Below are 27,996 nucleotides of genomic sequence, written 5' to 3' on the forward strand. Positions count from 1 at the left end.
GGCGGGACACTTCAACATGGAAAAGGCGGATGGCACGTCCCGAGGAAGCAAGCACAGTGACAAAGCGCCTCATGCACTCCGTCCGAAGGACTTTTTTGGGTAACCAGTTGGGCGCGATGTTGTGGGGTGGAACCCCCTTGTGCTTTGTGGGAGGGACCGGAAAGGCGAAACGCAACTGTCCGAGAACGATTCCTTGTGCCGCCATCCTCTAGGCAGCACCGCCACTGATCGCCCACTTGTCTTAGAGAACAGACCTGCTCTCTGTCGGGCCGGTCATATGAGATCCCCGGTAGGGGGATCACCTGACGTCTCTCCACCTCTTGCTGTGACAGTCTGTTTGTTGGTGAAGCGGGGTTCGCTGATTCGTGTACACTGCCACTACGCAACAAAAGCCTCACTGCAGCGGTTCGCTCGGTTGGCGGAAGTGCCACTAATGTAATAGCCTTGGGGCGCTGCCAAGGGTGAGCCGGACTGATACGAGGAGCAACAGGAAGGGGGTCAATGGTGTTATCTTGATCCATCCTTGCCCGACATAAGATTTGGACCTCACGCTATGTTTCCTTCAAATTGGTCGAGAGGGGAGCAGGTCCTTTTTACTTACAAGAAAAAGGGAAGCGGTCTCACTGCGTGTCTTCCGTGAGGCGGCCCTAACGGAAGGACAGCGGCTTGGAGAGATCGCGGCCTCCGCGTCCTTCGGCAAATGCAACACACTCCAGACGGCAGGGACAGCTGAACAGTTCTTCAGCAGCATAGCCCTCCTGACTGCGATCCTCGCAGCAACATGAACACGACCGAAACTAATGAGTTTGCTGTCGGCCCCTGGTGGATGACGATGCAGCGAAGTATCGTCGGCAGTCGGCCGCTCGTACGGGAGTGAAACACCCGCTGTCCGCAGGCTAACTATTGGCCGACTGCACAAAGCCTTCAGCACCCAGCACTGCGGCGGAGTCCCCAACGGTGCCGAAGGGAACATAACGATGAACGACCCGTCAAACGTTGTCACTGGGTAGTCTTTCCAGTCCTTCAAGGGCGGCGGCGTGAACACCAGCTGCACTTGGGCAGACTGGGAAGGCCTCAGCGTGAGGTGCTGCAACCAGCAAACACGGACGCACAGATGAACTTGTCCAGTAACTTGTGCGAACTACTGCCATGGCTTGATGCATTCAGTTTGAGGAACCAGGCGCGACACCAGGCCCTTGTTGACGCTCTATGCACATGGCGGCTGGCTCAAGCGGCAGGACTCGTAGGGTACGGGCATGTACCGGAGGAAGTAAGCTGTCAATCAAGGGTGAGTGGCCGGCATACGAACGCATTCAAACCGCCTTTAAGTCACACAGAGTGGCTCCCGGCAGCCGGCATCTTCGGCTGCTACGGACGGGGGATAGATAGGCCCACGTCCCAGCCCTCGCGGCGCCGCCGAGGGTTCTTCCTCTATAGTTTTTCTTTCCGGAGCCAGCAGCAGTTTTCGGGCTTGAACAGACGCAATGTCTCTTACTTCCGATGCGGGTATTGTACGCGATTCGCCATTGAGACCCCCGGCGTCAATTTTCACTGCGTCAATTTGAAAGTGAGGCCCAGTAACTTGTAGAGCCATATGCAAGTCGCAAGGTAAGGGATTTCGCAGGTAAACTGTATGACAAAGCACCTCAAGTCGGCAGGTACCGTCCTCGGAAGAGACCGTCGGTCTCTGAGAGGCGCTCGAAGAAACTGGTTCGCCCACCGGCAGTTGGCTGGTGACACTGGAGGGGGTCGCCAGAAAGGTTTTCAGCACTGGTGGATCCTCCCCCATTGAATCGTGAGATGCCACAGCACTAACATTTAGTGGCAAGGGCTCCCCTTCAGACGAACTGATGCTGATTCGAGGTTGGTAGAACGTCGCCTTCACATCCAAAAGAAGACGAGCATTCGGCGGGGGCTGCTCCGTGCCCACCGGTGACTCAAGATTCGACCGATCGGTGACAAGAGACCGCAGCGTCTCAGGTTTGGCAGTCGACACGTCAAGACCAGCAGGGCTGTCTTCTTGCGTTGAAGGAGCGCCCATCGCCTTGTCCGTCCCTGTCCGGCCATCGCCTCGATTGGACAGAGAGGCCTGGCGGGCATCAATAGTGTTGCAGACCGTTCTGAGCGGGCGCCGCTGTGAGTGACTGTCCGCCTCGTCCTCTGACGATTCGTCTAGAGGAATTGAAGGTAGGCGGGCGACCTCTTCTTCACTACGTGTATTCCGAGGCAGCGGCCCCTGCCGAGGACCGCGCACTTTGCATTGAGTCTTCTCACGGACCATGTCGATGACAGGAGGGCACTCATTTTCTACTAGTAAGATCCCTCCTTTGCTGATCATTGAATGCCCCTCCGGCTGCGGTGAAGGCACTTCGCAAGAAGGATGAGCCGGCCCTCTGTCAGAAACGAGACGGCCGCAACCCACAAGGCGAAGCCGGGATACATGCGCAGAACTTTGCACGCCCGTGAAGGTTATTCGAAAGACACTGGTTGACCTTGCTTTTATGAGACAATGAGCAGGATGGACTGCAACAGGAATAGTACTACCTAGCCTCATTCCACTCAGATACTGATCCCCTCCCGGGGGTGCTGCCCCGCCCTCCTTGATGGTCTGCCAGATATTCTCAACAGCGCAGCTGTCAGGAGGTATCAGACACTCATGCGCCGCCTGCGGGGGACACCCGCGAGTAGCCGCCTCGTCGGCTTGCTTGTCTTGGAGGCCGTCAACCTGTTGATCACCCTCGTTTCTCTTGTCCTGCTCCCCGCGTTCGTCGTCTACAGGCGCCTCAACGTTCTCAGCAGTGGATGCGCGGACCGGCGCTGGATCAGCCGTGCTGTCCTTTTGCCCACCAGCTGGCTGTTCGGGATTTTGGACTGCTGCTTTGACCAAAGAGGAATGGGAGGCTACCGTTTCCGACGAAGGTTGTTCGCTAGCCTTTGCACAGCTCGGGGCAGTTACTGGGATAGCCGCAACTGTCGCGCCCTGGCCCGGGTGAGGTGATGCCGCTGCGTGCGACGCTGCTTTTCTCTGGGAAGCAGCGCCCTTTGTCGACGCGGATGCGGCAGCGGCAGCAGTTGCAGCAGCAGCCGCAGCCTCTGCATCCTGCTGTCGCTGAAGCTCCATCTCCAGCTGCAGCTGACGAGCCGCTTCAGCAGCGGCGGCGGCGGCCTCTTCGGCGGCGCGCCTTGCAGCCTCGGCTGCGTCCGCCTCTTCCTTTCGGCGACGAGCCTCTTCTTGGAGCTGCTTCTCCCACATCTCCAGGTCGAAAATTCTCCACTGCAGCGCCACATCGGATGGTGAAGCATTTACCACCTTGAAGGTTCCCACAGGCGGGCAAGGAGTACAGGCTGCACAGAGAGGCTGCGTTTCAGCCGAACTATTTGCAGGCCCCCCCAAGGCGAAAGCCAGTTCTGGTTGTGTGTAAGTATCCGGTCCGCCTGCCGGCTTAGATACCCCGACCATCAATGAGGCAGCAACAGAGTTCAAAGGAGTTATTCGTTTGAAAGGTGGACGGGAACTGGACGAAAGTTGCTGGCTTTTGCAAGCAGAGATGAGGGTGCACAAAGAAGGACTGCGCTCGCTTGGGACAATGCAAGATCCCAAAGACAGAACAGGACAAGGCTGGGTCGCCACATTAAGGCCCGGCTGGTGGAGGCCGAAGTGCAGGAAGTCTCCCACTCCGGACACGTGAAGAGGAAAGTGGACTTGTAGCTTCAGGTTCTGTCGCTGCCCCCGAGGAGCGGTCTCCGCCGCTTGGTCACACGAAGACATATAGAATGGGTGTGCCTGGAGCTCGAGAACTATATCATCCGTGAAGGTTCCTGGTAAGTCCGCAAGGCATTCGATCATCACACACCGACTAGAATTGGCGGGGAGACATCCAGAAGCCGGCGATGCCACGACAGCAAAACCCTTCCGCGAAGCTAGCAGCTGGCACCGTCTTTGCCTTTCTTTTTCAGCAGCGCAGTACCGCTGGCCAGCAACTGACGCATACCCGGGGGCGCCTTGGAAAGCCGTGCAAGTGAGCAACGCCTTGCCGCACCGCGCAGTTGGTTCGCCACTAGTCGCATCTTTGGAATCGGCAACGGTCGGGGGTCGCGACTCGTCAGGCGCTCGTGGGTCTACAGCACGAGGAGATTTGGAGGCTTTGGGGGTGTGAAAAGCCTCGCACGTGTGAGAGTACGTAGGCAGGGCAAGTTCGGGCACTAATGTATCAGTCGGGGAAGACCGCGACGGCTTTTTCTGAGCGGGTGGCTCTGTCTGGTCCGCTGCGGAGAGCATCACACGTTGGTTTGCGTCGCATGTAGGGAGTTGCTGTCTGGGAGTCCGAATCGCTGGTAATAGACACACGTCCTGGCTTCCGTTAGGTTGCGAGATGTCTTTCCTATCGAAGCTCGGCAGTGGAGAGTTGACACCGTAGTACCGTGCTGAGATGCTGAATGTTGCTGGGATTTTGCAGACGTTTGACAGCAGCAGATATACGAGCTGCGGCTCCCCCATCTTCAACTCCTTGAGGCTGATCGACTCTACCACGACCCCTTCCGCGTTGCCGTCCCAGCTGTCGTTCATTTCCACGAGGCCTGGCGACACAATCCCACCATCTTGTATTCTGTCGCAATCCATGAGCCAGGGGAACTCGGGTGGCTCCATATTCTGGCAGCTCTCAGCCCCTCTCGTGGGGCACGGACCGACCGAAGTGCTCACTTGGTTGTCTTTCCTGCTAGTACCGCTTGATGGACTAGATGTCTTTGAGCGGGGGGGGAGCAGAAGAGCTTGCTGCCACTGGAGCGAGTCCAGGACGGCGTACTTCAGTTGAAGACTTTTACACGGCGCGATAATTTTGAGAAACAGAGGATTGAGCAATCCTTGAATGCGGCAGGCGGCCGCCGCTTCCAACAGCGGAGCCACACGGGAGGCTACTACTTGGATACCGATCGGCTGACGAGCCCGCGGTGCCAAACTACCCGAGCTGGGAGTGAAGCGAATGCTTAGCGCGCACGTTGCTTCGGCCGGGCACGAAGGTCGCTGGCAAGCAGTGTTCTCGGCTGCACTAAACAACGGATCCCCCTCTGCTGTACGCACGGCTACTGGCTCCCACGAGAAGCAGGCAGGCAAGTCGGAGTCATTGTAAAGATAGAGTGATCCGTCTTCGTTCTCTTCAGTCACAGTCTTCGGAATGTAAATGTAACATGATTCGACGCGCACGGTCTTGCGGCTTAAAAGCACTTTCGGCAGTTGCACTTCGGCGCAGATATCGAAGAATAAACCGCCATCCACACCTAGCCAGTCCACCTGCAGAGACCGGACACAGGACAATGGCAGATGAAGGCTAAACGCACAGAAAGTGCCTTGCTCTTAAGCCATAAGCTCGACATTCTGAGCGGGGTGCGACTGTGGTTTCTCACAAGGACGTTTGGTTGCACATGTACCACCAGTCGACCTGCCGGCTCGCTCAACGTTTTGGAGCTTTTTGAGAGACGGCTGGTCCATTGCGTTTTGGAGCATAAGGCTGACAAGTGCCGGACAGGTGCAGTCGCAGGGCTCTCACGAGTGCTGTATACAGAAAGCGCTGCATCTGATCTGCTGCAGCAATGGCAGCACCATATGTCTGGGCTGGCGGAGCCGTAGTACTGGGTCCTCAGACACTTCAAAAGACCACAGGGTCCGTACGGATAAGTTTGACTCACAGCAATTTCTCGGCGAAGACGTTCCGGATGTGCCGTGTTCAAGGTCACTGTTATCTTGGCCGTCTTCCCAGGAGGCAGGACAACCCAAGAAGGGAAAAAGCTGAGAATTCCATCCTCCGCCGCAACATTGCTGCTCAAGCACCTTGCCTGCTCCGTACAGCCCGTCTCCTCTCTGCTCGACAAGGCGTCGTCGGGACAAACTAGCTTCTCACCAGGGGTCTCCCTCTGAGCGCCCGTGAACGTTGAGTGCTCTACTACGCAGCTGCATTTTGCGCAGGCTCTCGTTGGCTGGTCTGGCGTATCTGTTGCGTGCGCCCAGCTACTTGCTAGGACAGCCGTGCGCGGCGCTGCCAAAGTCTTCGGGTTCTCCGAACCACCCTCTATATTGGTGTTCATGGGACATTCTTGCAAGGACCGTATGAGCTCCGCATAGGTGGCAACAGGAAAGTCACTTGGAGTCGGGACTACAGGTCTTGGTCTGGGACCAGGCCACCGCTGGAAAGTCTCAATAGCTCTTTGGGGTACCCGGTCCTGCCGCTTGCGTTTGCCGGTCACAGTGATACCACGGAGGCGGGCGACAGTCGGGACGTCACTTGGATTCCTCAGATGGCAGGCAAGTGTTCCCTGGCTGTGAGCACGTACCTGTCACGCACAACGAAGAGCGCTCGTGGAGGAAGTGCCAACGGAAGAACACGGTTGCTCAGTCCGGAGCCGTTGGACCCCTGCTCCAGATACAGTATACTGAAAAAAACCCGAGGGACGAATACGCGAGTCGCCAGCAACCCAACGGTGGGCGGCAAAGCATTTGCTGAGTTAAAAGCGCCTGTCGAAGAAGAGCCCGTCTTGGCTGCTTGCATGGATCGCGGTCTCACCACGCCAAAGTCGAGGGTTGCAGGCGACAGCATCTGTAGTTGGGGTGGGGTGACGGTTATTCGCATGTGGACTGCGACGGAGGGCACCGGCCGCGCACCGGATACTTCAGTGCTGGGACAGGAACTGCTTCTGGTGGTCTGAAGAGGGCTTGGCTCCGAAGACGACAGCCTCAGTTCCAGAGACGACGAGACTTCCAAACATCGGATGAGACAAAGTTGCAGTTGCAGCTCCACGCGCGAGTGTGGCGGGGCATGGCCGGCGTCGGGACTGAGAGAGAAGTACCCGACGACATTAGCGGAGTTCGGAGAAAGCGCCCCTGGGTTGAGGGGGGGACACCACCACAGCAAAAGCCAGGTGTAAGGTGGAATGCCGTAGAGCTTCCACTCTCCCGTAAAAACCCAGCCAGCAGACTTACCGGAGGATCCACAAGGATGACTATCGAGTTCCGGCCTTCCGACTGATCCTTCCTGGGGACGGAAAAGTACGGAAGCATCTGGGGAGACGTTGCTGATTGACTGCGGTCCCTTTGAAGACCTTCACGCATGGCTCAGCTGAGGAGCAGTAGGGAGATCCCCTGGATAGGGCCGCGAAAGCTGAGACTGCGCACGAAGGGTGCGACTCTTCTGAAAGCGGCCACTCCTAGGGTAGACAACAGCACCCAAAGAAAGTTGCCGACCTTGTGTCGGGCTACAAGATGGCCTTACCGGAAAGCGTCCGCCTCGGCTGAGCTCTTTCACGTGGTCTTCGTTCACAAGAAGCAAACACGGACACCGACCGTTCGGGCTGCGAGACCGCTGTCGCTCCGACGCGGGCTCGTTGCCGCTGGCTGGCTCGCCCGGCGAACGATGTGGCGTACTCTGGCACTTTACAGAGTAAGGCTGCTGCTCGTCAGTGTGGCGCAGCTCGAGGAAGTGCGTGTCCGGAGAAAGACGGAACGGCGTCTCACAGACAGCATCGTTGACGAACACTAACTTCTCAGTGTGCACAAGGAAAGGGCAGGTGTGGATTTCCAAGAGCTGAGGCACGACTGTAGCCCGTGGAGCGATTGCTGTTCCTCGCAGGGTTATGGAGAAGAGCTTGGCGTTGACGAGATCAAGAGAGCTGGATCCCAGTTCATCGCCATGGTCCAGCGGCCGGACTTCGGATGCCCACAGAGGAAGAGGAGAGTCCTCGTCAAGCAGAGTGTGGTTTCGGTCGCCAAGCACGTCCCAGAAGCTCACTAGGGAGGACTGAGTGACATGTGTCAGCTGAAGGGAAGGCAAAGTGCCAGCAGGATACGGTATCCGGTGAAGAACCGATGCACGAGCCGGCAGATTTGAGCCTGCCTATATGGAGTGTATTGCTCATACGAATTTCGATTGCAGGAAAAGTCGATGTTACGTGTCCGGGGCGACGAGAACAAGTAACTCCGTGGCGGTCAGCGTTCCATAACATCGTGCGCTCTCCCGGGTATCAATGTCACTGCATGAAAACTCGATAAGAACTGGCTGGCTTCTGCCCCTGGTTGTAGGTTTGTCCTGTCTCGTGGTAGGGCCCGCCTGCTCTGGACTGTCCACACCGGAACGCTTACTTCCAGTTCGGCTGCAGTCTCGACAGGCCCATGGCAGCGGCCGGAAGGCCTAAAGGACAACAGGAACTCCTGCAGGGAGCCTGGCTCAAGCTCCGCCGACATGGGGGCCAGGAAAAAAGGTCCAGTCCCGCAATTTCCTGACGCTTCTAACGAAGTGCCACTGCTTGCCCTCACGGGAAACTTCCACTGGAGCTTCACTGGGAGCCGTCCTGCATTCCGGAGAACAATCGTTTTCTCCGCGCTACCGCCATCGGCCTGAAAACAGTGAAGCGGAGAGGGCTCTACTTCGCACTGGATATAGACTGATAGACCCACCTGTTGGCCCGGATCCAAATCAGCTTACGAGATACACCGTTTGCCAGCGTCTACGTAGAGAGAAACCACACGGAGGCGGAAGCCAGTTTGTTTTTACTTCTCTGAGGCGCCACTCCGGCAGCGAACTGCCCACACACTTCAGTTTCCGAAGTAAAGCTGTTTACGGGCGCGATGTCGCAGTTTTTCTTATCCGCTTTTTACCTGGACTCGCCCGAAATCAAGCGCGGAGGGAAGGGCCTCGGCAGCGGCCGAAGCAAGCCGCTGGTCTTCCTCCCTCCCGGCCAGTTCACGCTTCTCCGACTCGTGAGGGGCGTCGAAGCTCATTTGCTCGAGGGCGTCCATGAACTTCTGCACAGACCAGGGTTTGCCATCGAACTGAACAAGCTCGACGCGTGAGGCAGTCGCTGTGCCTCTGAGCTGGACAGGCCAGGCCTGCCCGGAATCGGCTCGGATCACGACGAGATTTCGAAACACCCCGGGATCGTGAGTTTCAAAGAAGACAGAGATATTTGATGACTCGCCCTTCCCCAAAGAGACAGAACAGGGGTACAGCGTAAACGGCTTTTTGATGAAGGTTTCCCTTTCCAGGTTCTCGAGACTCTCAGACCCCAGTGCATCAAACGTATGAGATCGTAACTGAGACAATGATTTCGAGAGTTGCCGCTCCAGCACGCCCCAATTTTCACTCTCTAAGTCGTTCCCCCGTGGGTGATCGATCGTGAACTGAGCCTCGCCCCCCTCGTTGAGGAGCGGTATCCTGCCGGACACACACACATCCGCATAGATCAACCCGGGATGACGGTGGGACAGGACTAATCCGGCGAGCGGCCGCGGAAGAGGTCCGTCTCACGGTTTCTTTCGGAGCTTCTGGGGAGCTGTCGTATGCGCACCTTATATTACCCGTTGTCTTGCTCCAGACGGTCTTTCCAGGCAAAAGCAAGTGGTTTAGAGACCAGTTCGCCTTAGTATTGGGGCGGTGGATTGGCAAAGGCGTGTGATGCTCGGCGTTTACTTCGTATGTACTCTGTGATCCGGAAGCCACGACCCGTCCTTCCGTGGTTGACTACCGCTTATTCCAGCATTCTTCGGCCTGCCCCTCTACCCGGCCGGACGGTGACACAATTTTCTGCTTCCAAGAAACTAGCAGAGGCTGGAGATGGGCTAATAATGATCCTACATCCTCAACTGCACTCAGCAGCTGCACCGGTGTGAGTGTCGCAAGTGCTCACAGCACTGTGCAGCTGTGAAGGGATCCTGCGCAAACCCCCTCGGCCGAGGATTACCGAACTCTTCCGAGGAGTTGCTCTGAACATACCGTGCTTCGGCCACCTGGCCAGACATACAGATTCCGCAGTCGACTAGTGGGGGGAGGTGGGGCAGCTTTGGGAACTCACGCCGACAGAGAACCTGCGTAGACGCAAAGCGGGACGATGCTGTAGCCGCTACGGACTTGGGAGAAAAATCAGACACCAGCTCGAACTACAGCCAAGTAGAGCAACCAACTCGACCAATAGGGTCTGCGGCTCTGCAGTCCCCTCTTCCAGCCGGCATCGCGGTTGTGAAACCGCCGGAGCGCCGTCTCGGGTGTGTGTAAGACAAGAGCAGTTTCTCACACACTGAATGGAGACAACGCTGTTCTGTGTCGCAGCCGCGGTGTTGCCCCTGCCAAGTTTTCACGTCGTACCGCCAGGCTAAAGGCACCTAATTCAGTGTGCAGAATCAATTGGGCGGTAACATCATCCAGCGATAGCGGACGGAAATGGACTTCAACCTGCACGCAGGAGCCGCGGTAATCATCAGCACAGCATTGGGGGCTGAAGTGATCTCCCTCAGTGGCGCCTTCTGCAGGAGCAGAACTCCCGTAACTCGGGTGCCGAGTTGCAAGTGAGGACCCTGGCTTCTGACGGGCCATGCATTAACAGGGGGTGCCGCGTACAGCTGAAGTGACGTCGCCGGTGGGAGTCACCAACACATGCCTGCCGGACATCCTTACGGCAACTTGCGAAAGACATTTCAGCGGGACTACAGTGAGACCGTACCTGGGCAGACATCCCTGGAGCGATCACTCCTGTTCGGGGTTGCCCGCCGATGACCTCCCCCGGAGCGACTGGTCCTTTTGAGTCGTATTTCTTAGCGATTGATTGGCAATCTCTTGAACCAGGTACTGAGAAGGCCAGCGAAGTAATGGAAAGCCCCTTTGACGCAGGCAGTTCCATACGAAGACGCCGGCCCAGGTGTGTCACATTCCTGAAAACTATCACTTGCTTGTAGAGCTCTCCTGTCCTGAAACCATGAAAAGTCTGCAGCATGCCAACACGGCGCGATGGTGGGAGCGTGCGGCTAGAGTTGCCGGAGCGAGGCAAGCCGCTACGCTTCGGTCTCCTTGCTTAACCTGGGCATCGGTCGAAATCAGTTCCGAGCTATATTGTCTGCTCTGCAGTAGTTGCCATCAATAGACGTCCGTAGCGCTGACCCCGTATCTATGAGCAGGCTGCGAAAGCTCGGGTCAGCTTTTGAGCAGCTGAGCCTGTATCTCGTCTAGAATCTAACTCGAGCACCAGGGCTCTTCTCCAGTCCCCTAGAAGTCGGCTCGAGCACCCGCCAGTACTGATGGTCACGAACGAAGACATCACGGCAGCGCCGCAAGAATATGCACATCCGACACCGCACGGAAAAGATCTGGAGATGTGACTCGAATCCCCGTGTCGAGCATTAAGTGGCGCCTCATACAATTCTTCGGAGAGTGATCCGTGTTTCGTCTGGAGGACGGTTGGTGGCAGGCACGCTACCCCAGCAGAGCCTAGTCGCGTCCGCCAGGCTTTCCCCGTTGCCGTCTCACCACGACTTCAGGCTCGGCCTTGAAGGGACATTTTCCGAGAACTGCAGAGCTGAAATTGAGCCGCGGGTTTCTCAAGAAATTCTGTCTCCAGCGCATGCGACTCATGAGTTCTTTTTCCTCGAGTTGCTCGGCAGCAGTCTTCGCTCGGGCCCTTGGAATCTGGATTTTGGTTGAGGAGAGAGAAGTCGTTGCCACACTTCTCTTTTTCTGCCTGAACGCAGGTGTAGTAGCAGTCGTTGCTCATACGCTCGCGGCGGGGACGCATTTTCAAGGCCATCCGGAGGCCTAATTGGTGCCAGTATGTCCGATTACATACTTCCGATGCAGTGGTAGAGAGCACTGATGCTTCTGCTAAGCAAAGTTAGCGCGCTCTCGTATGCCAGCGTTGATCCTCAGGTTCCCTTCTCGCAAACACGAAGCCCCCGAGAGCAGGGCTTCTGCGGTCCGCTTTCCCTTCTGTTTCTCTGGTCTCGATAGAACGGCTAACTATTGTCGGAGGCTCTCTGTGCTTCAGAGAAGAATATGGTCCGCGCAGCCATCGCTTGTAAGGCATAGGCCTAGCGCGCATCCGGCGACACTCCCGACTCAATCATGAAGTGGCTACACAGGATCATGCCTTGACCCGACGTACTGAGAAGAAGGCAATGCTCGCGTCGCTCGCAAACGGTTTTGAGCAGATTTAGTCGTTTGCAGGTAGGTGTGACGAGAACTTTTTCCTGGCGTTTCTGCTCTCGCGAAGCCCGAGTGCTACAAATGATAGGACATGGCACGTCATCAGCGCTGGACTATTTGATCTCTGTGCCGTTATCGACAGCACCGAGCCTGCTGCGTCGGCCGCGAGACAGCCTTACAACTGTCCTAAGCAGTGAAAAGCATGTGCGCTCCCTCTGCTTTCTCGGTTGAATCTGCGTATGACTTCTCAGCAAGTGCCAAGGCGAGCGACCCGGCACAGCCCCGTTTGCTGCCGGCCTTTGTCGTTCGTGTAGCTGATGGTACCTCGGGCTCGAACGTTTCCTCAATGATATTTCGTGCGTTCAGCAAGTCGCCCCCAGCCGCGCCAAGCGAGCTAGGTTCAAGGTGGAGCTTGGAGCTGCCTAGCGGAATGTCTCGTCCAGGCTCCAGATGGAGAGCAGCCAGCGCAGTGCGTTCCTCTTCATCGTCCTTTTCAGCTTGGATATGCTGATTAAGCATCGTCATCGCTGCCACCTCGCATTCCGTCTGAAAGCTGACCAGCTGGCGCATCAGCTCTGTCACTGCCTCTTCCCCCTCATCTTTCTTCTCTTGCACTGGCGGCGATGCGGCCGCGTCACCCGTCCCTTCCAAGGCAGCCCCCTCGAGAGCCGCTTGTGTCTCGCCTCCGTCACGCTGTTCAGTCGCCGACTCCACCTCAGATTTCAAGGTTTTGCCGGAGTGATTCTGAGGAGGCAGACTGGCGGGTAACTGACTACTGTGCTGTACGGTCGTCGTCGAGTCCGACCTCGGACGGGGCTCGTCCCCGTCTTCTTTGTCAGCTGGTGGCCCGTAGAACTCCTCAAAGATACTGTCTAGCATAGCGCCGACGCTTCCACATTTGTCCAAAACCGCCTTCGCTTGATCAAGTGTTAAAGGCTTCTTTTGAGAAACGGGCAGCTTAGGCGCGTCTGCCTCGACAGCCGGAGGTTCTCCTCGGTCAGTCGCTAGCTGAGTTTGCGCCGGTGTTGTCGGCTCCTCTGTTGGAGGAAGCTCAGCCGAAGAGGCTGCCTCGTCCGGCCCCGGCTTGTCTGACGCTGCATGGCCGCTTCCAGTAGGTTGGCCAATGAGGGCTGTCCGCCCTTTTCGGGGCTTCGGCGTCGGCTTCATGGGTGGTGACAACAGCTGAGGCCCTTACACGTGAAGATCGATAAGGCCTACGGAAGCGGCCTGAGCGGTACGCCCTGAGAATGACCATCAGAGGCACAGTGCTTACCCAGGAAGCCGGCAGGCTTCTTTGTGAACCACGAAAACTTTCCGATCAGATAGCTCTGTAGGAGTTTTTTCGTGGCTTTTCCGTTCACCCAAGATAAGGACTCAGGTTGGGAGCGGTTGCTCGCCTCCCCCAGTAGGAGTGGAGCTCGCACGTCACCTGTCGGGACTTGCCCTCAGAAGCCCCTATGACCCGCGACTAAGCGCATGTACAGGTATCCGACGAATCGCGCCAGAGCCACCGGGCTGGGGCAGGCCGCTGTTTTGCGCAAGCGTTGCGCCCCGCTGTTGCCTTGCTGCCACCCGTGACTCCTCCCTCAAGCTTTGATGTAACCACGAAATGCGCTTGGAAGGTGCCCAGAACAGTCTGGCAGGTCTTTCCACGAAACAGCTCGTCAGTACGGTGCAGCAGGGGTGGAAGCAAGGGTTTACCGCAGCTAGCATCAACAACAAAGCTGTAGTGAGACGATGGCGCGGCATGCTCTCGCACGGGGAGCAGCCAGCTGCGTCGATCGCTAGGAAAGCGCTCATAGGCTCAGAGCTAATCCGACGTTACAACCTCAGAAAGCCGCTTGTAGGAAAACTAACACAAGTAAATAACTTAGTCCTTTTCCATCAGTCATTAGCATTGGAGAGCGTCTATTTTCGCCATTTTGCTTTGCTCTTTCTGAACTTTTGGCGGACTGGGCGGGCGACCGCAAACCCAAGCGTAACACTTTGTTTGCTACAGTGGTTGGCTGTGTTTGCATAGCTAGATGACGGAGATGAGCCTGACCGCTTCGCGCGCCACTCCAGGTGTTGCCAGCACGGCTACCAGTGAGATACACAGTCCACAGCGTCTTCTGAAGTGCCCGTACATCGGCGCACTACCGTGGCCTTGCACTGTGACTACAGGTCATTTGAGGGGTACCTTCGTAACCCGGTACTGACGACACAACTTCTCCCGATAGGCACGGGGTGTTACCAGTTGGAATGGCTGCTAACCGGAGTAGCGGGCAACCTGTGCAAGGCACCCTGCCGAAACTGAATCATTCATGTCCTTCAATGCGACCGACTGACCGCGCCTACGATACCTCCCCACCCTGCACCGACAGGAGCCCTCTCGGATGACGCCAGGGCAGAAGACCACCACGCTAGTAGCGCCAGCGAGGGAGTAGTGGCGGATATCTCGTGGTCAGCAGTAATCTAAGCCGGTCCCACGCCCTGGCCTACGGTTTACCTGCCTGCAGGAAATGGGCGGACAGGCTGGAGAAGCCGGGGCACGAAGAGTCTGGAAGGTTGATGTGAGCGAGCAACCGTGCCGGCAGGACAACAGGTCACCGCCTGCAGAACAGCGGAAAGTTCAGGAGGCCTTACGTTCTGCTTCCGATTGACAGAACCACAGGAAGAACACGTCTCGGTTCGGCGGGTGCTTGACACGCTCTGTGACTGAGCTGCAGCCGGACTGGCATAGTTACGGTCCGATCGCGGAGGCGACGGTACTCAGGTAACTTGAGGACGCAGATCGAACAAGGTAACCACGCCTGCACAGGGGGAGCCCGTAACGCACTCGCTGGGACTCTGCGCCGCCGGCCTGTGTGCCGTGCCGTGAGAGTACCCCGCCGCCTACTGAGTGCCGTGTCGTGAGCGACCGCCGGTGAGCCGACTGCGGCGCGTCTCGGTCCGTAACGGAAAACGTGTCGTGCCTTTCATGAGCAGACTGGATCCACTTCACTTAAGTTATTGTGGCAACCTATACAGAGACCGCCTTTCTGCTGTGGCAACCTTTACAGAGACCACCTTTCTGCTAGGGGGACGGCTTCTCAGTTGTCTATGTTTGAGCATTCTCCCGCTTTCTGAGGACAGACTCAGCGATACTTCACGATTATCTCCGACATCGAGTGACTGCAGGGAAATATCAGACTGAGAGAAGACGCCGGGGACTAGCGTCATATTGGGATATACGTCCTAGACATAACCTTGCAGGACAGGCCGCGAGTCACCCTGGAGAGCCTGTCGACACAGGGGGGAAGAAGTAAGGTCATAAGTGAAACTTTTTTGATCCTTTATTCGCATGCCAGTAGGATGGCAGTACAGTGATATTGCTTACAAGGAATGCTCCGCACACCACCGACCCGCCCCCACCGAGCCGCGTGACTTGGCAGTGGTGGGTGTCCGCGTGTGCACAGCAGCGCATGAAGTCTTCACGGAAACCCTGTACAGAAATGGCTATTTTTCCAGGTATGCTTGTCTGTTGTTACAACTGAAACTTAGTTCGCGTCGCTCTGTTCGCTCTTTCAGAATTGCGTACGCATCTGTGCTGCAGTTCGGTTGCTTCCAACTGCTATTACATGCTTGCGTGTTCCACTGTCTTGACCTCCCCGTTACTTGCATTCGCGACCGGCTCTGGGAGCAAACTGTCCGAGACGATATAACTACTCTTCCGCTTCAACGTGCCCCGGCATTATTGTGTGGAGTTGAGGTTCTTTTGTGAAACCATCTGTGTCTTACCTTCCTGGACTCAAAGCTCTCCCTACTCCTTGCTCTCCCCGGGGCTCCGCGCATGCAGTGAGAAACCCTCCAGCGCCTGTAGACCGTCTTGGATCGCCAGGTTTCTCTGTCATTCCGTCTAGCAATTAGTATGCAAACCCGCCGCAGAACATTTTCACTGCCTCAGGCAACAACCGCCTCACTGTATTAAAGTCGCTTCAATACAGCGGGGGGCGTTTCGCTCAGTCACCTCCCCCCTTCTCTTCTGGCTAGGCCAGACCGTCCTGTGTTCCTTTCTCTGTCCCGCGTTCCGAAGACTCTCTTTTGTTCATCCTTTTCCCCTTTCAGCTCTTCGGCCCCGTCACCAGCAGCCAGAGGTTGCGAATGGTCGTTTTGACAACTCCTTGGCCCGTCTGAGTCCGTGCTCGGGGACGGGCCGACGGTGTTATTTCAGTAAGTAAAAGCCGTGTCCTGTCGCTGTGACTCACCGTTGCCCGTCTGCGGTGCGGTGGCAGCCTTTCAGCGGATGAGAGAGGATTTACATACGGGGAATTTTTTGGCGGAAGGAAAGCGCTGACGGTTACAAAGCGGAAAGTGGCGTGTAGTATCGCACACCCTCGTCATCCCCAGCTTCGTCCGCGACTCCCCATGAAGAAGGGATATTAATGTCTCCCTCTGGGTTGCTCGGTTCTGGCATCTGCTAGGCAAAATGTCGGCGGGGAAGCAGACAGCGCTCTCCGCCTTGGAGAAGATTCGTAGACAGCGTCGAGGCGAGGCGAAAGCAACGGAGCAATACGAGGTAACTGCTTCTTCGTTTCTGGAGCGGGCTCTCCAGGGTGTTGTCCCAAAAGTTCTCCATGAGCGTCGCAATATTGCCGCCTTATACTCCCCATCTAGCGCTCGGCTGAGCATGGTTGTGTGTGCCCTTTTTGCTTTTCGGAGAACGGCATAGAACCTCTTTCTCCCCTGAACCATGTACCCATTATGGGATCTTGGGGTGGATACCCTGTCTATACAGTCATTGCCCCTTGATCTAACACCATCTCATGCTCGCTCAGCGGCGGACCGAAGACGCTACTTTTCCACTCAAAGTCGACAGCACCTATAGGCATCGTCTGTCCGCTTTCTTTCAAGCGTCTGATGTATCTGCAATCCAGAACTCGAACCAGGTATGGAGCATAAGCTGTCTAGATGATGTGTGATCTGTCTTCTGGAGGATATATGCTGTCTCCCAATATTCAGCCTCCAGTCTAGAGAGTCTCTGTTGTGTGGAAAATAAGATATGAACCATGCTCTTCCTGAGCAAGAGTGTCTGGCCTCCTCGCTGCAGTAAGCTTTCCTGGACCCACCGTACGGAGTCGGACTCGAGAGTGATCGGTGCTGTGCTCGCAGGTCAAGGACGAGAATGCCGAGATATACCAAACAGTCACAGAGGAGGACTACCAGCGTATCAAGCAGTCAAGGCGGGCGCAGTCTTGGATTGAAGGAGAAGGTAGTCTTCCTATTTGTGTGTGTGGCAATCGAAGAGGGCAACGGGACTTCACCGATGTGCTCTGTCTGTCCGTACTGGACTTCCTCGTGTTCCATAGTGTCTGCCTGGTTTCCGTACGGGAGCTGGCGTGTGAAGGGTAGGCGTCGCGACAGGACATCGAAATTGGGCAGGTTCAATCACTCGGAAGAAGTTCCAGCGAGGTGTGCATAGCGTGAAACTCCTACGGGTGCTGAAGCGCGGGCCGTGTCGGGAATGGAAGTATCCTGTGTATCTGTGTATGTATCTAGGTGTATAAGGGTATCCATACGTATATCACACCGGACTGTACGACAAGAGTGTGGCGCCAAAGACATGCGTTTTCGATTGATTAATAACTCTTAGCATTGTCCTGATCTCCAGTTTTTCTTCTGCTAGCTGCTTGTGACGGGGGTTCCGCTTGCAGACACTTCGAGCAGGTAGTCAGAGTCTTTCAATCACACGGGGCTGAGACGTGTCTCTTGTCTGTCGTAGGCTATAGCGATGATGGTGAAGAGTGGTGGGACCCAAACAGCGAAGATGATGAGGAGGACGACGGCTCTTTGAGGAGGGAAAAACGAGGGAGAGACACACTTGAGCAGAGTAGCAAGAAGAAGAAGCAACGTAATTCTCAGAGTCAAACCGCAACCAGCGGAGGGGCGCTAGGAGCTTCTGCAGAAGCTCAGGGCATGCGGTCGCTAGTTCAACACTTCAGTGCCATAGCAGCTGAGTCGACAGCTAAGCAACAACAGACGCTCGTAACCCAGCGATACCTTGAGTCAGTACAGTCGGTTGATCAGCTTTTCGGTGGGGAAGATGAAGACGAGGAGGACCCAACTCAACTCATCTCTGCAGGCTCTCCGTGCTCGTCAGCCGCCGGTGCTCCGTCGAGTGGTCTATCGGAAGGGAAGGGTCGGACAGAAGCTTCCAGAGATTCTAGGCCCGCAGAAGACGAGCTGGCTTTCGTGCCGTCAGGGAAGATCAACGACCCAGGAGTTAGACACAGCAGGGGGAGGCCTGGAGCGGGAGCTTCTGGCGAAAAGTGTTTCTCGGCCAGTAGTGAGCCTGGCGGTTTTTCCGCGGGACTGACTGGTAGCTTCAATAGGAACTCTAGCCGGGCCTCATCGTTCTTAGCACAGTTCGGACTTGGGGGTGGTGGACTCCGTAGCGGGGGGGGAGCGCCTGTCACATCTGGAGGTTACCTGTCAACGGACTGTCAGAGGGTGCCAGGGGGTCTGGGAAACCGGTCGCGGCTTGGAGCGGAGAGTCCTAGGAGCTCAGAGGAGGCATGGCCAGATGTTAAAAAGGACGAAGGTCGCGAAATGGCACCACCGGCAGCTACCTGCAGTCCGTCAGGTAGCTCAGGCATACCTTCGTCAAGTGTAAGTACTCGTCCCTTGCGAGCCGGCGGAGATCCCGGAAAGCCAGATGGGGAGGCCTGTGCAGATGAGAAGGCAGACGATGGAGCCGGCCATCTTTCTGATTGTAATGAAGAGGAAGAAGATATGGAGGAGAAGGAAGAAGATGGAGAAGAAGGAACGCTTTTCAAGGCCACAGGAGAATACGAGGCTACCGGTGGGGCAGTGCCCAAAAAGTGTTTAACATTGTATATGAAGGGTGAAGACGAGGAAGATCGCAAATGCAAAGAAGAGGGACAAGGAGAAAACGTCTTCCCTGTAGTAGGAGGAGGAGATAGGGGAGCCAAACAGCTTCCTGTGTGCGAAGACGGAAGTTTGCCGTTTTACTTTCTGGATGCTTGGGAAGAGGGTGGGACGCTGTATCTTTTCGGGAAAGTCTGGAGTGCAGCTGCAGCATCCTCCCGCTCCGATGTGGAGAAGGCTGGTGAGCAACAGCCTCAGAAGCTCCATACCTACCCGCCTCCTCAGAGTTGCTGTGTAGTCGTAAGAGATATGATGGTACCTCTCTTCTTTCGCACGCGTGAGCAGGTGGACGTCTCCGAGTCAGCTGGAGGGGTTGGCGACGAAGACCAGGATAATGAGGGGGAGGAAGACGGCAAGTCTGGGACTTCAGAAGAACGGCAGAAAGAGCTTGTCCGACGTCGAATCGAGAGAAAAATGGAGATTACAAAGAGCTTTTTCAAGCAGGATTTACCTCGATTAAAGCAGAAGTACCGGTGGCGCAAAGTGGCGGTGAAGGGAGTATTTCGACACTACGCTTTTGATGCTCCAGACGTGCCTCGAGGACGAGATCAGACTTATGTCAAGGTCTTCGTACCGGGCAGCGCCTCTCCATTGATGCCTGAAGATCTTGAAGGAGAAACATATACTCACGTCTTCGGGGTGGGGCAGTCACTGATTGAGTTACTTCTAATTAAGCGCCGAATCCGAGGTCCTATGTGGCTCAAAATCCGCAATTTCACCTTTCCTGATTCCGCACTCGAGCATCTGTCTTGGTGCTCTCATGAGGTGTACATACAATCACACAAGGATGTCTGCGTGTGGAACAACTCAGGTTCTTCGTCTCATTCTTCAGACACGACAAAGCTACCTCCAAATCCACCCCTCACTGTGGCTGCTTTAGCTGCCAAGACCGTTCAGGTGCCGTGTGTAGGAGCCCGAGTTCACCATGATGCGACGGATCGTCAGCTAGCCATGGCTTCCTTCTTTGTTCTCAAAAACGCTAACATCGAGGACCAAAATGCGCAACCTCGGCTGACACCACAGGATGTCTTCTGTGGTGTTCGTCGAGTCCGTACCAATGGGGGGGCGACAGCACGCGTGAATGCTGAGGGTTTTCCATTGCAATTCTCGGAGCTCTGTACTAAGCAAGGATTTGGGGTTTTCGATTCAGAGAGGACGTTAGTGACCAGTTTCATCAATCGATTAGCTGCGGTTGACCCTGACATCTTCATTGGGCATAACATCTACAATGCGGATCTCGAGGTGTTGGGCCAGCGGTGCGCTATCCACAGCTTGCCAGTATGGCACCGACTCTCTCGCCTGAAACGTCCTAAACACGTTAAACCAAGAATAACGTCAAAATCTCGAGGAGGCAGAGGAGAAGGTTCTGAAGGGACCGGAGGGGGTGCAAGTCTATGGGGTGGACGTATGCTGACTGTAGGCCGTCTTGTGTGCGATACGTACATGCAAGCACATGAGCTCTTAGGCCATCGAGTCAACTATGACTTAGTTCCACTTATGCAGGATCTCTTTCTGAAAGGCTCCACCTTGTCTGGTTCGAATGCATGGACAACAAAACTATACAAAGACATTCGCGCCATGAGACCTTTCCCTCAACCTCCAGAGCTCCTCGAGTTCTTTCAGCGGCGGGAGCCTCAACCACTTCTTGTCTGTTTACAGATGTGCGTTCAGGAGACGTTCATGACTCTCTTGCTATGCTGGCGTCTTAACTGTCTGCCTTTGACTCGTGAGTTGACGACTATAGGTGGGAATCTCTGGGCGAGGTCATTGCAGAACCAAAGAGCAGAGCGAAATGCCTTTCTTCTTCTCCATGAGTTTCATCGCGAGAAATTCATCTGCCCGGATAAACAAGATCCATGGACAAGAAGTCCGGGTGGAGCGGGTGGTGGGTATGCTAGTGAAGCACGTCGGAATCGCGCTTCTGTTGGAGATGCGTCCTACCCTGTTCAAGAGGAAGAGATCTGGGCTGAAGAGGACTTTTTAGATGGAGAAGTGGCAGGCGGAGGAGAGATGGATGACGGCGGGGACACGATGGAAGGTAGCAACAGAGGCCAAAGTGGTGGAGGAAGGAAAGCGAACCAGAGAGGGGGACGACAGAAAGCGGCGGCATATTCGGGGGGCCTGGTCTTAGAACCCCGTGTAGGCTTGTATGATACTTTCGTTGTTTTACTTGACTTCAACTCTCTCTATCCTTCCATCATTCAAGAATTCAATGTCTGCTTTTCAACTGTCAAACGGCCTGTACGCACACGTCGACGAGGCCGGATGGGAGAACCACTCGATGCGGCGGGTGATGATGAGGAGGCTTCGTCGGGACGTGCCGCGGAGGACGACGTCCAGGGAATCGATTGTTCGCCTGGGTTATTGCCTAGAATCTTACGGCAACTGGTTCAGAAAAGAAAAGCTGTGAAGTCAGCATTGAAGAGCGAAACCAATCCTGTAAAGAGAGCTACACAGGAAATCAAACAGCTGGCTTTAAAGCTGACCGCCAACAGTATATATGGGTGTCTTGGGTTCAGTCGGAGTAGATTCTACGCCAAGGAGCTAGCGGCATTCATCACTCAGCAGGGACGAAATATCTTAGCTGCAACGAAAGACAAGGTCGAAAAAGTTCTCCGCCTTGAGGTTATATATGGAGATACAGATTCAATTATGGTAAGCCGCATATTCGTCATGCCGGAAGATGTCTCTTTTAACATTGATAAGAGGAATTTCGTAAGTCAACAGGCATGCAAAGATACCTATGCCAAGGACGGTAGACACCGGCGGACTGGGTTATGACCATGCCGCACCGTGTACTTCGGGGGGCTGCACGACTAGTAATCCCCACTCTCTTCGGCGTCCGCATTAACTGCTGTACACACAGCTGGAGACAAGACATCTGTGGGGTCTATTCAACCTACGACACTTGCTTGATTTCGAGGGTACATCCACGAGGTACACCGTCTTTGTGTACCGGGTATGATCTTTGGCTGTCCTTGCAGTAGCTCATCTTTGGATGGACTGCTGGCGACGATGAAGTTACGTGGGGGATTCTCCGCCCGACCTGATCTATGCAGAGCGAAACCGCTGTAGAGGCACTTCAAACTGTGGTGTAATCCAAGCTCTCTTATCTCAGGAAGAAAAATCTGCTTCTCTTGTGAGTTACCCCGTCTTATATTGTCACTGATATGCTCCCTTTCACTTGCAAACTCAATCCGTCGACGACACCTATTGTCCGTGCATCGGTCTAGATTCGTCTCTGAACTGTGTCGTTCTTGTGTGATTTGCACTTCCTCCTCAGGTCAACACAGGACTGCATGACGACAAAGGCTTAGGAAAGAACTACGCAGCAGCTCTACGGATTGGAGAGCAGGTGAAGGCTGAGATCAACAAAAACTACAAGAAGCTGGAGATCGATCTCGAAGCTGTCTTTAGGCGTCTTCTCCTACTGAAGAAGAAAAAGTATGCATGCTGTATTGTCATGGATTATGGAAAGCGTCTCTATAAACTTGAACAGAAGGGCTTGGATATTGTACGTCGCGACTGGGCTAAACTGACGAAAGTTGTAGGGAACGAGCTCTTACAGATCATGTTTCGCATTGACCGGCCTTCAACATCTGGCAGACTACCTTCTCAGGTGAAGGGAGGCAAAGAGAACGAAGGCGAGGAAAGCTCCTCTTCTTCGTCAGAAGAGAGTTGTGGGGGAGACCCCCCGAAGCGAGAGAGTGGCAAGATTGAAGATGAAGATGCTGTAGATACCGTCGTTGAAGAGGTCCACGAGAAGCTTAGAGAGGTGGCAAAACAGATGAGAGGAGGTCAAGTTCCTTTAGAGTTTTTTGTGATAACTAAAGCTTTGACAAAACTTCCACAGATGTATGCACGAGGGGCTGGAGGGGCAGTCATGCATCCTCATGTTCAAGTGGCTCTACGCATGCAAGCACGAGGAATGTCAGTGAAACCGGGGAACGAGATTCCCTTTGTGATTTGTACTGATGCAAGTACTCGGGCTTTTCTTCACGATGGAGAAGGAAGAGGAACAGCAGCGGGAGGGACCGTAGATGATAAGGCTAGTGCTGGTCAAACAGGTGAGGAAGGAAAGGATAAAGGTGCCTCTTCTTCTGCGAAATCGCCAAGTAGCTCCGCGGTGTCATCCGCCAGTCCCAACAATGGGTCAGAAAGAGACACGAGCAGCAGCACAACTAGCTACAGAGGGGGACGGGGGGGGGGAGGAGCTCCTTTGGGTGTTGCAGAGAGAGCCTTCCACCCCAAGGAAGTGGCTGGGAGCAGGAATGTACTTCACATCGATGTTGACTATTATCTTGAACAGCAGCTTCTTCCTCCTATTCAGCGCCTCTGTGCATATGTCGAAGGCACCAGTGCAGCGCGGCTAGCTGAGTGTCTAGGACTCGATGCGGCAAAGCATGCTCGCCTCGAAGCAGCTGGAGGAGACGACGAGTTGAATAGCAGGGACGCAAGAGAGAAAGCTGGAGAAGAACGCATTATGGCCTTGATTTCCAAGAGTGAAGAGAAATACAAGCCAGTAAGACAACGCATATACATCCAAGTCCTCTTCCCGTGTGTGATCTGTGCGACTGGGACTGAAAGCGCTCCCAGCGCACCAGCACGTCGTCAACAGTCTTGTGAGTCCTGCCTTCCCTTATCTCGTCTGTTAGAAAAAGCAGGCAACACCGTGCCAGTAATAGTAGTAGGGGTGATGGTGAGGGAAGTGCCGCTGTGTTATATCTCTAGTGGCGCAAGAGCGATACTAGCGTTCCTTACCTTCTCTCGCCACAGCTATGCAGTTGTGCTGCAATCTGTGTTGTATTGAGTCTGCTCTGATAATTAGTCCTCATTCAAAACTGGAGTAGAGATACGCTCATTCACTACTTCATCCACTGCGCCTTGGTTTGTGGTGTACATGCAAGTACCACCAGCCACACACGCTTAGAGTGGCATGACTCTACGTATTCCATCCAGCTTGGACGCCCTCACGGAAGCTTACTCTCCTGGTCTTCCAAAGACGCCCGTGTTTGGTACACCCGGGCCTGCCTGTCTAATCTTTTTTCAACACTGGGTAGTGGGAAGTGACCTAGCGGCCTCCTTATATGGAGAGTGAAGTGTCTCCTTTCACGTGAGACTGGCTGGTTCCCGTTGCTGTGGTTCGTATGCTTCAGTATAAACTCCCGATTCAGGTGCCGTGCGTCGCTTGCAAAATTCTCATCGCCGGGAGGGATGTTCTTCGGGTAGGCCATTTGAGTGTGAAAGGAGAGACAGAAGGAGTCCTATACAATACCCTTCTCTCTCTTTCTCTTCCGGCAGAGTGTTTTTGTCGCCGTACTCTTGTTCTCATCGCCTCCTCCAGTCATTCTTTGTGAGTGCTAGGAGAGAGGCATCAACTGTGCTACTTCCAAATCTTCTTCTGTTTCTCCGTTCTCTTCCTTGAGGACGTTTATGCAGAAACATATGAAATGGTACTTTTGAAATAGAAAAGCCAGCACGGTAGTGTATTAGGTCAGCTGAAAGGGGAGAAGAGTCTGCTGTTCTGTTGTCATCATCTGTCGCCCCCCCATGTGGAGGGGAAGTAAAAGGATGTCCTTATCGCATTCCTCAAAGAAAGTCCTTGGATAAATGTTTATGAATGTTCTACACTTCGTTGTATTGACATTTATAAGCTGTGCTCTCCTTCCCGCTTCACAATCCCCGTATACATCTTGATATCAGCCCGTCGCTTCCTTCTTTCGCAGTCCCTCTTACATTCAGGCTTATCTGCTGTGGAGTCAATTGTGAATGCTTCGGTTGTTTCCCCTCTCATTTTCATGTTTGCCAAAATGTTCTAAAGATCACTTGGTAGTTCAATTTGGAGAGACTGAAGATTTGGCTGCCTCCCGTGGATTGCATGGGTGTTGCGCTTGCTCGCAGTTCATGCGCTGTCCCAAGTGCGCGTGGTGGATCTCTCCATCGATGCTCGAGAACTTTTTACGTCTCACTCTCACGGCGATACAAAACAAATTCGCGCAGCTTTGTGTCAGGTACATTGCCTTTTCTATTCCGTCATTCTACGCGTTCCCAGATGCCAGAGCCTTGCATGTCTTTCACGGTGGATAGAAAGCGTCAACGTAGGCTCTTCTGTCTACTCTTAAGGCCAAGCCCCTATGTACGTGTGTTAGAGACGTACGTTTAGACTTCAAGAGTCTTCTTATTAGTTCCGGGGGTGTCTACCAAGGAAGGCATGGCATGAGCCATGTGGTTACTCACTCCTTCTGGTCTTCTCACGTTCAGTCCTCACGCCGGTCTTCGATCTAAGCAGTGAACTTCTTCTCCGTGGACATTCCGTCCGCGTTTCCTTCGTTGACCTCGTCGCTACTAGCGGGTTGTATAGTTGTATGTGTGATTTATACTAGCGGTATGTCTCTCTTCCTTCACTGACAAGTTTGCAGGACATCACACGGAGTTAGCTTCTTTCCTGTATGCGTCTGTACACTCCTGGGCTGGGGGAACTACTAAAGCGTATGCGCGCTCGCACTTGTTGGGACAGATCGCATGTGTATTTCTACTATTTACTCTCGTATACAGGTGTATGCAACCCCCTACGACGGTCACTGCTCTAGGGGTAGGGTATGGAGTGGCTATCGTACGGTGCACACACAGAGCGAAGAGCTTGTAGCGTAAGCAATCGTCCCCATCGGTTAAGATGTTTGTTATCTTTTCCATGGACGTGTCCCTCCCTCTCTCATATCTCTCTGTCTTTGTTGTTGTAGGTGTACATCTTGTCGTGAGCGCTTTGAGCGCCTTCCTCCAGGCGCCTTTGGTGCTCGGCAGTCTATTTGTCCACGTTGCGAAGAAGGGGAATTACGTGAGGAAATGCATGCACACGACCTGTACACTTACCTCGAACAACTTCAGTTCTATCTCTCCGGCGATGTGACCTCTCAACAGAAACTTCTTCTTCAAAGGTGCCCTCCAGAGCTCGCATCAGTCATCATGAAACACCAGAGAAAGGGTGGGGGAATCCCATCACATCAACAGCAACAGCCTAGGACTTCAAGCTTTTTGTGGGACGGGACTGGTGCAGGTGGAGGAGGGACGTCATCTGAACCTAAAGATGCGTGGTTTGTACCCATTGCAGTCGATGCTAATCTTGTTGTCCAAGTTCTATCTGAGGGCCACGGCAAACCACCTACCGTCCGTGAACGACTAGAAATGGGAGGAGACTGTTTAGAGGCTGCTTGTAGACGAGTCAGGGAGGCTGAAATTCCCCCGATCAAACGTGGAGTTGAACTTCGGTACCCTAACTCTGTTGCCGCCTATATCTATCTGGAGAAAACGAGGCACGGGGCAGCTTGGGTTGACATGCAGCAAGAAAGAGAGAAACTTCAGCAGGTACCACAGTCTTTCTTCTCGATCGAGCATCTTTTTTAACAAAGAAAGGGTCTCAGACAGGTTCTCATGTGCACCCTCTCATTGTTTCTTTGATAGTCGTCTGCTTCCCACCGTTGTTTCACGTCTTATGTACGTGCTGAGGGGCTTCCCCTTGAGTCTGGTTGTTCACTGGACGTCCTGCGTCCAAAATCTCTCTCAGATTTCTTCTAGAATAGGAAAGGGCCTTGGACAGCTACTTACTGCTTTGGCGTGTTCTATTCCTTTGTGAAGCCACCTATTCGCACACCACCTCACTCTGCACCCGTCTACCAACAGAACATTCAGCGACCTCCAGGGAATCTAACATCAAACGGGTCAGGGTGAGAGAGAGACTGCTGATGCGTGCCTACAATCGTTCCACTCGATATTTACGGTCCAGGACAGAGGATATGAGGCTCGGCAGAGTGATATCAGAGGGTAGACTCGTGTTTCTCTTCATTTTCAAGGTTTCTCGGAAATATCCGTCTCTAGAGGAGTGTCTTGCTCTCTGGCGTTGCGTTCGAAATAGTATGTGCATCCCGAATAGACGAAGAACCGTTTGGTCTCTGGCTTTGTAGCATTGGGTCAGCCCTACCACATTGCCTTTCTCTTTACTACCCTTTTTATGCTTGCATTCACTGTCTCTTGTCGCGCGCGCACCTTCTTATATGTTTTCTACGTTCCACTTTGGTGGAGTTTTTCAATGGATTCCCAGTCTTGAAACGTACGCTAATCCCTGTATGACGTTTGTTGGAGTAAGGATGTGTGTCCCCCCGCTGCTGTCGTTGCTTACCAGATGGTCGAGAATGTTATGGCCCAGAACGCCTATCGTCTGATTGAGTGAGTTTTACACAGGAGACTTCTGTTAGGCCTCTTCGTGAAGAATCGTGGGTGGCAGATAGGCTTTTCTTTCTGTAACTCTCTCATGTACAGTGTCAAAGCGTATCTGCATCTTTCCTCCTTTTGACCCCTCAGCTTGTCGCTAAGACCTTTTCTTTGTTTTTTCGCAGGGTTGAGCTTCAGTGCGGGGCGGCCTGTTGTAGCTATGAAATGGAGGGAGAGACACTCAGTCGTCTTTTCATCTGGCTGTTCCGGAGTTCCCGTCAAGCACATTCACACGTGTAATATGTACGTATAGATATATACATACATATGAGATTAGCGAAAGTGGTGAGACCCATATAACGAATCAAGAAAAGCGGTGGAGTGGAATTCTTGTGTATGTTCTAGAACAGGATACCTTGCTAGTGGTTGTCTTCCTCCTGCCTTCCCTTGGTCATGCATGCCTTACGAATACATTGCGCCCACATTTTGTTGCAGTTTTCTCTGAGCCTTCCGACATCCCTCGTTCTACTCCGTCGATCGTGATGGTATCTGAGGGAATGAGGTGCTGTTTCGATTTCGTTTGCCAGGTTGAGAGATGTCTTCTCAGTGATGAAGGTGACTACGCCGCTTGATTTGAATAAAAGGAGATGGCAAGTTCTGCGCGGCCTCAATCGAGTCAGATCAAGAGAGGAAGCTAGAAGCTGCTGGGGCGACACGCTCCGAAAACGTGGTTCATCATCTTCATCTCTTCTTTCTCTATTCGAAAAGGATGAATTTGAAAGCCCAGGAAACCACAAGTTCGGGGAGTCTTCTTCCATGTGTCAGTCGTCTTACCCTGGAAAACAGACATCTCTATTGATGCCGACATCTAAACGGCGATTGTCGGAAATTATGGTAAAGAGGGAAGGACTAACTGACTGAGAGACACACC

The 27,996-nt window shown here is 54.2% G+C and overlaps 2 protein-coding genes across 2 annotated transcripts; one reads left to right on the forward strand and one right to left on the reverse strand.

Annotated features, from left to right (window-relative positions):
- Positions 1 to 562: 562 nt before the first annotated feature.
- CSUI_000945 (uncharacterized protein) lies at positions 563 to 13,121 on the reverse strand (the record flags this gene model as incomplete). The annotated part of the gene is made up of 10 exons (XM_068061151.1): positions 563 to 1,087; positions 1,496 to 5,327; positions 5,669 to 6,163; positions 6,328 to 6,874; positions 6,974 to 7,025; positions 7,263 to 7,805; positions 8,117 to 8,443; positions 8,645 to 9,200; positions 9,708 to 9,922; positions 12,279 to 13,121. 10 exons carry the CDS (start codon positions 13,119 to 13,121, stop codon positions 563 to 565), a joined length of 7,935 nt encoding a protein of 2,644 aa, XP_067926877.1.
- A 2,322-nt stretch (positions 13,122 to 15,443) lies between these two features.
- Positions 15,444 to 27,986, forward strand: CSUI_000946 (dna polymerase superfamily protein; the record flags this gene model as incomplete). The annotated part of the gene is made up of 9 exons (XM_068061152.1): positions 15,444 to 16,491; positions 17,085 to 17,199; positions 17,695 to 21,515; positions 22,144 to 23,382; positions 24,017 to 24,085; positions 24,762 to 24,871; positions 25,601 to 26,222; positions 27,037 to 27,080; positions 27,653 to 27,986. The coding sequence occupies exons 1-9, from the start codon at positions 16,402 to 16,404 to the stop codon at positions 27,984 to 27,986; spliced, it is 6,444 nt and encodes a 2,147-aa protein (XP_067926878.1). The 5' UTR covers positions 15,444 to 16,401.
- Positions 27,987 to 27,996: the final 10 nt, after the last annotated feature.

Source organism: Cystoisospora suis, assembly GCF_002600585.1.
Source record: "Cystoisospora suis strain Wien I chromosome Unknown contig_374, whole genome shotgun sequence".
NCBI classification, from domain to species: Eukaryota; Apicomplexa; class Conoidasida; order Eucoccidiorida; family Sarcocystidae; genus Cystoisospora; species Cystoisospora suis.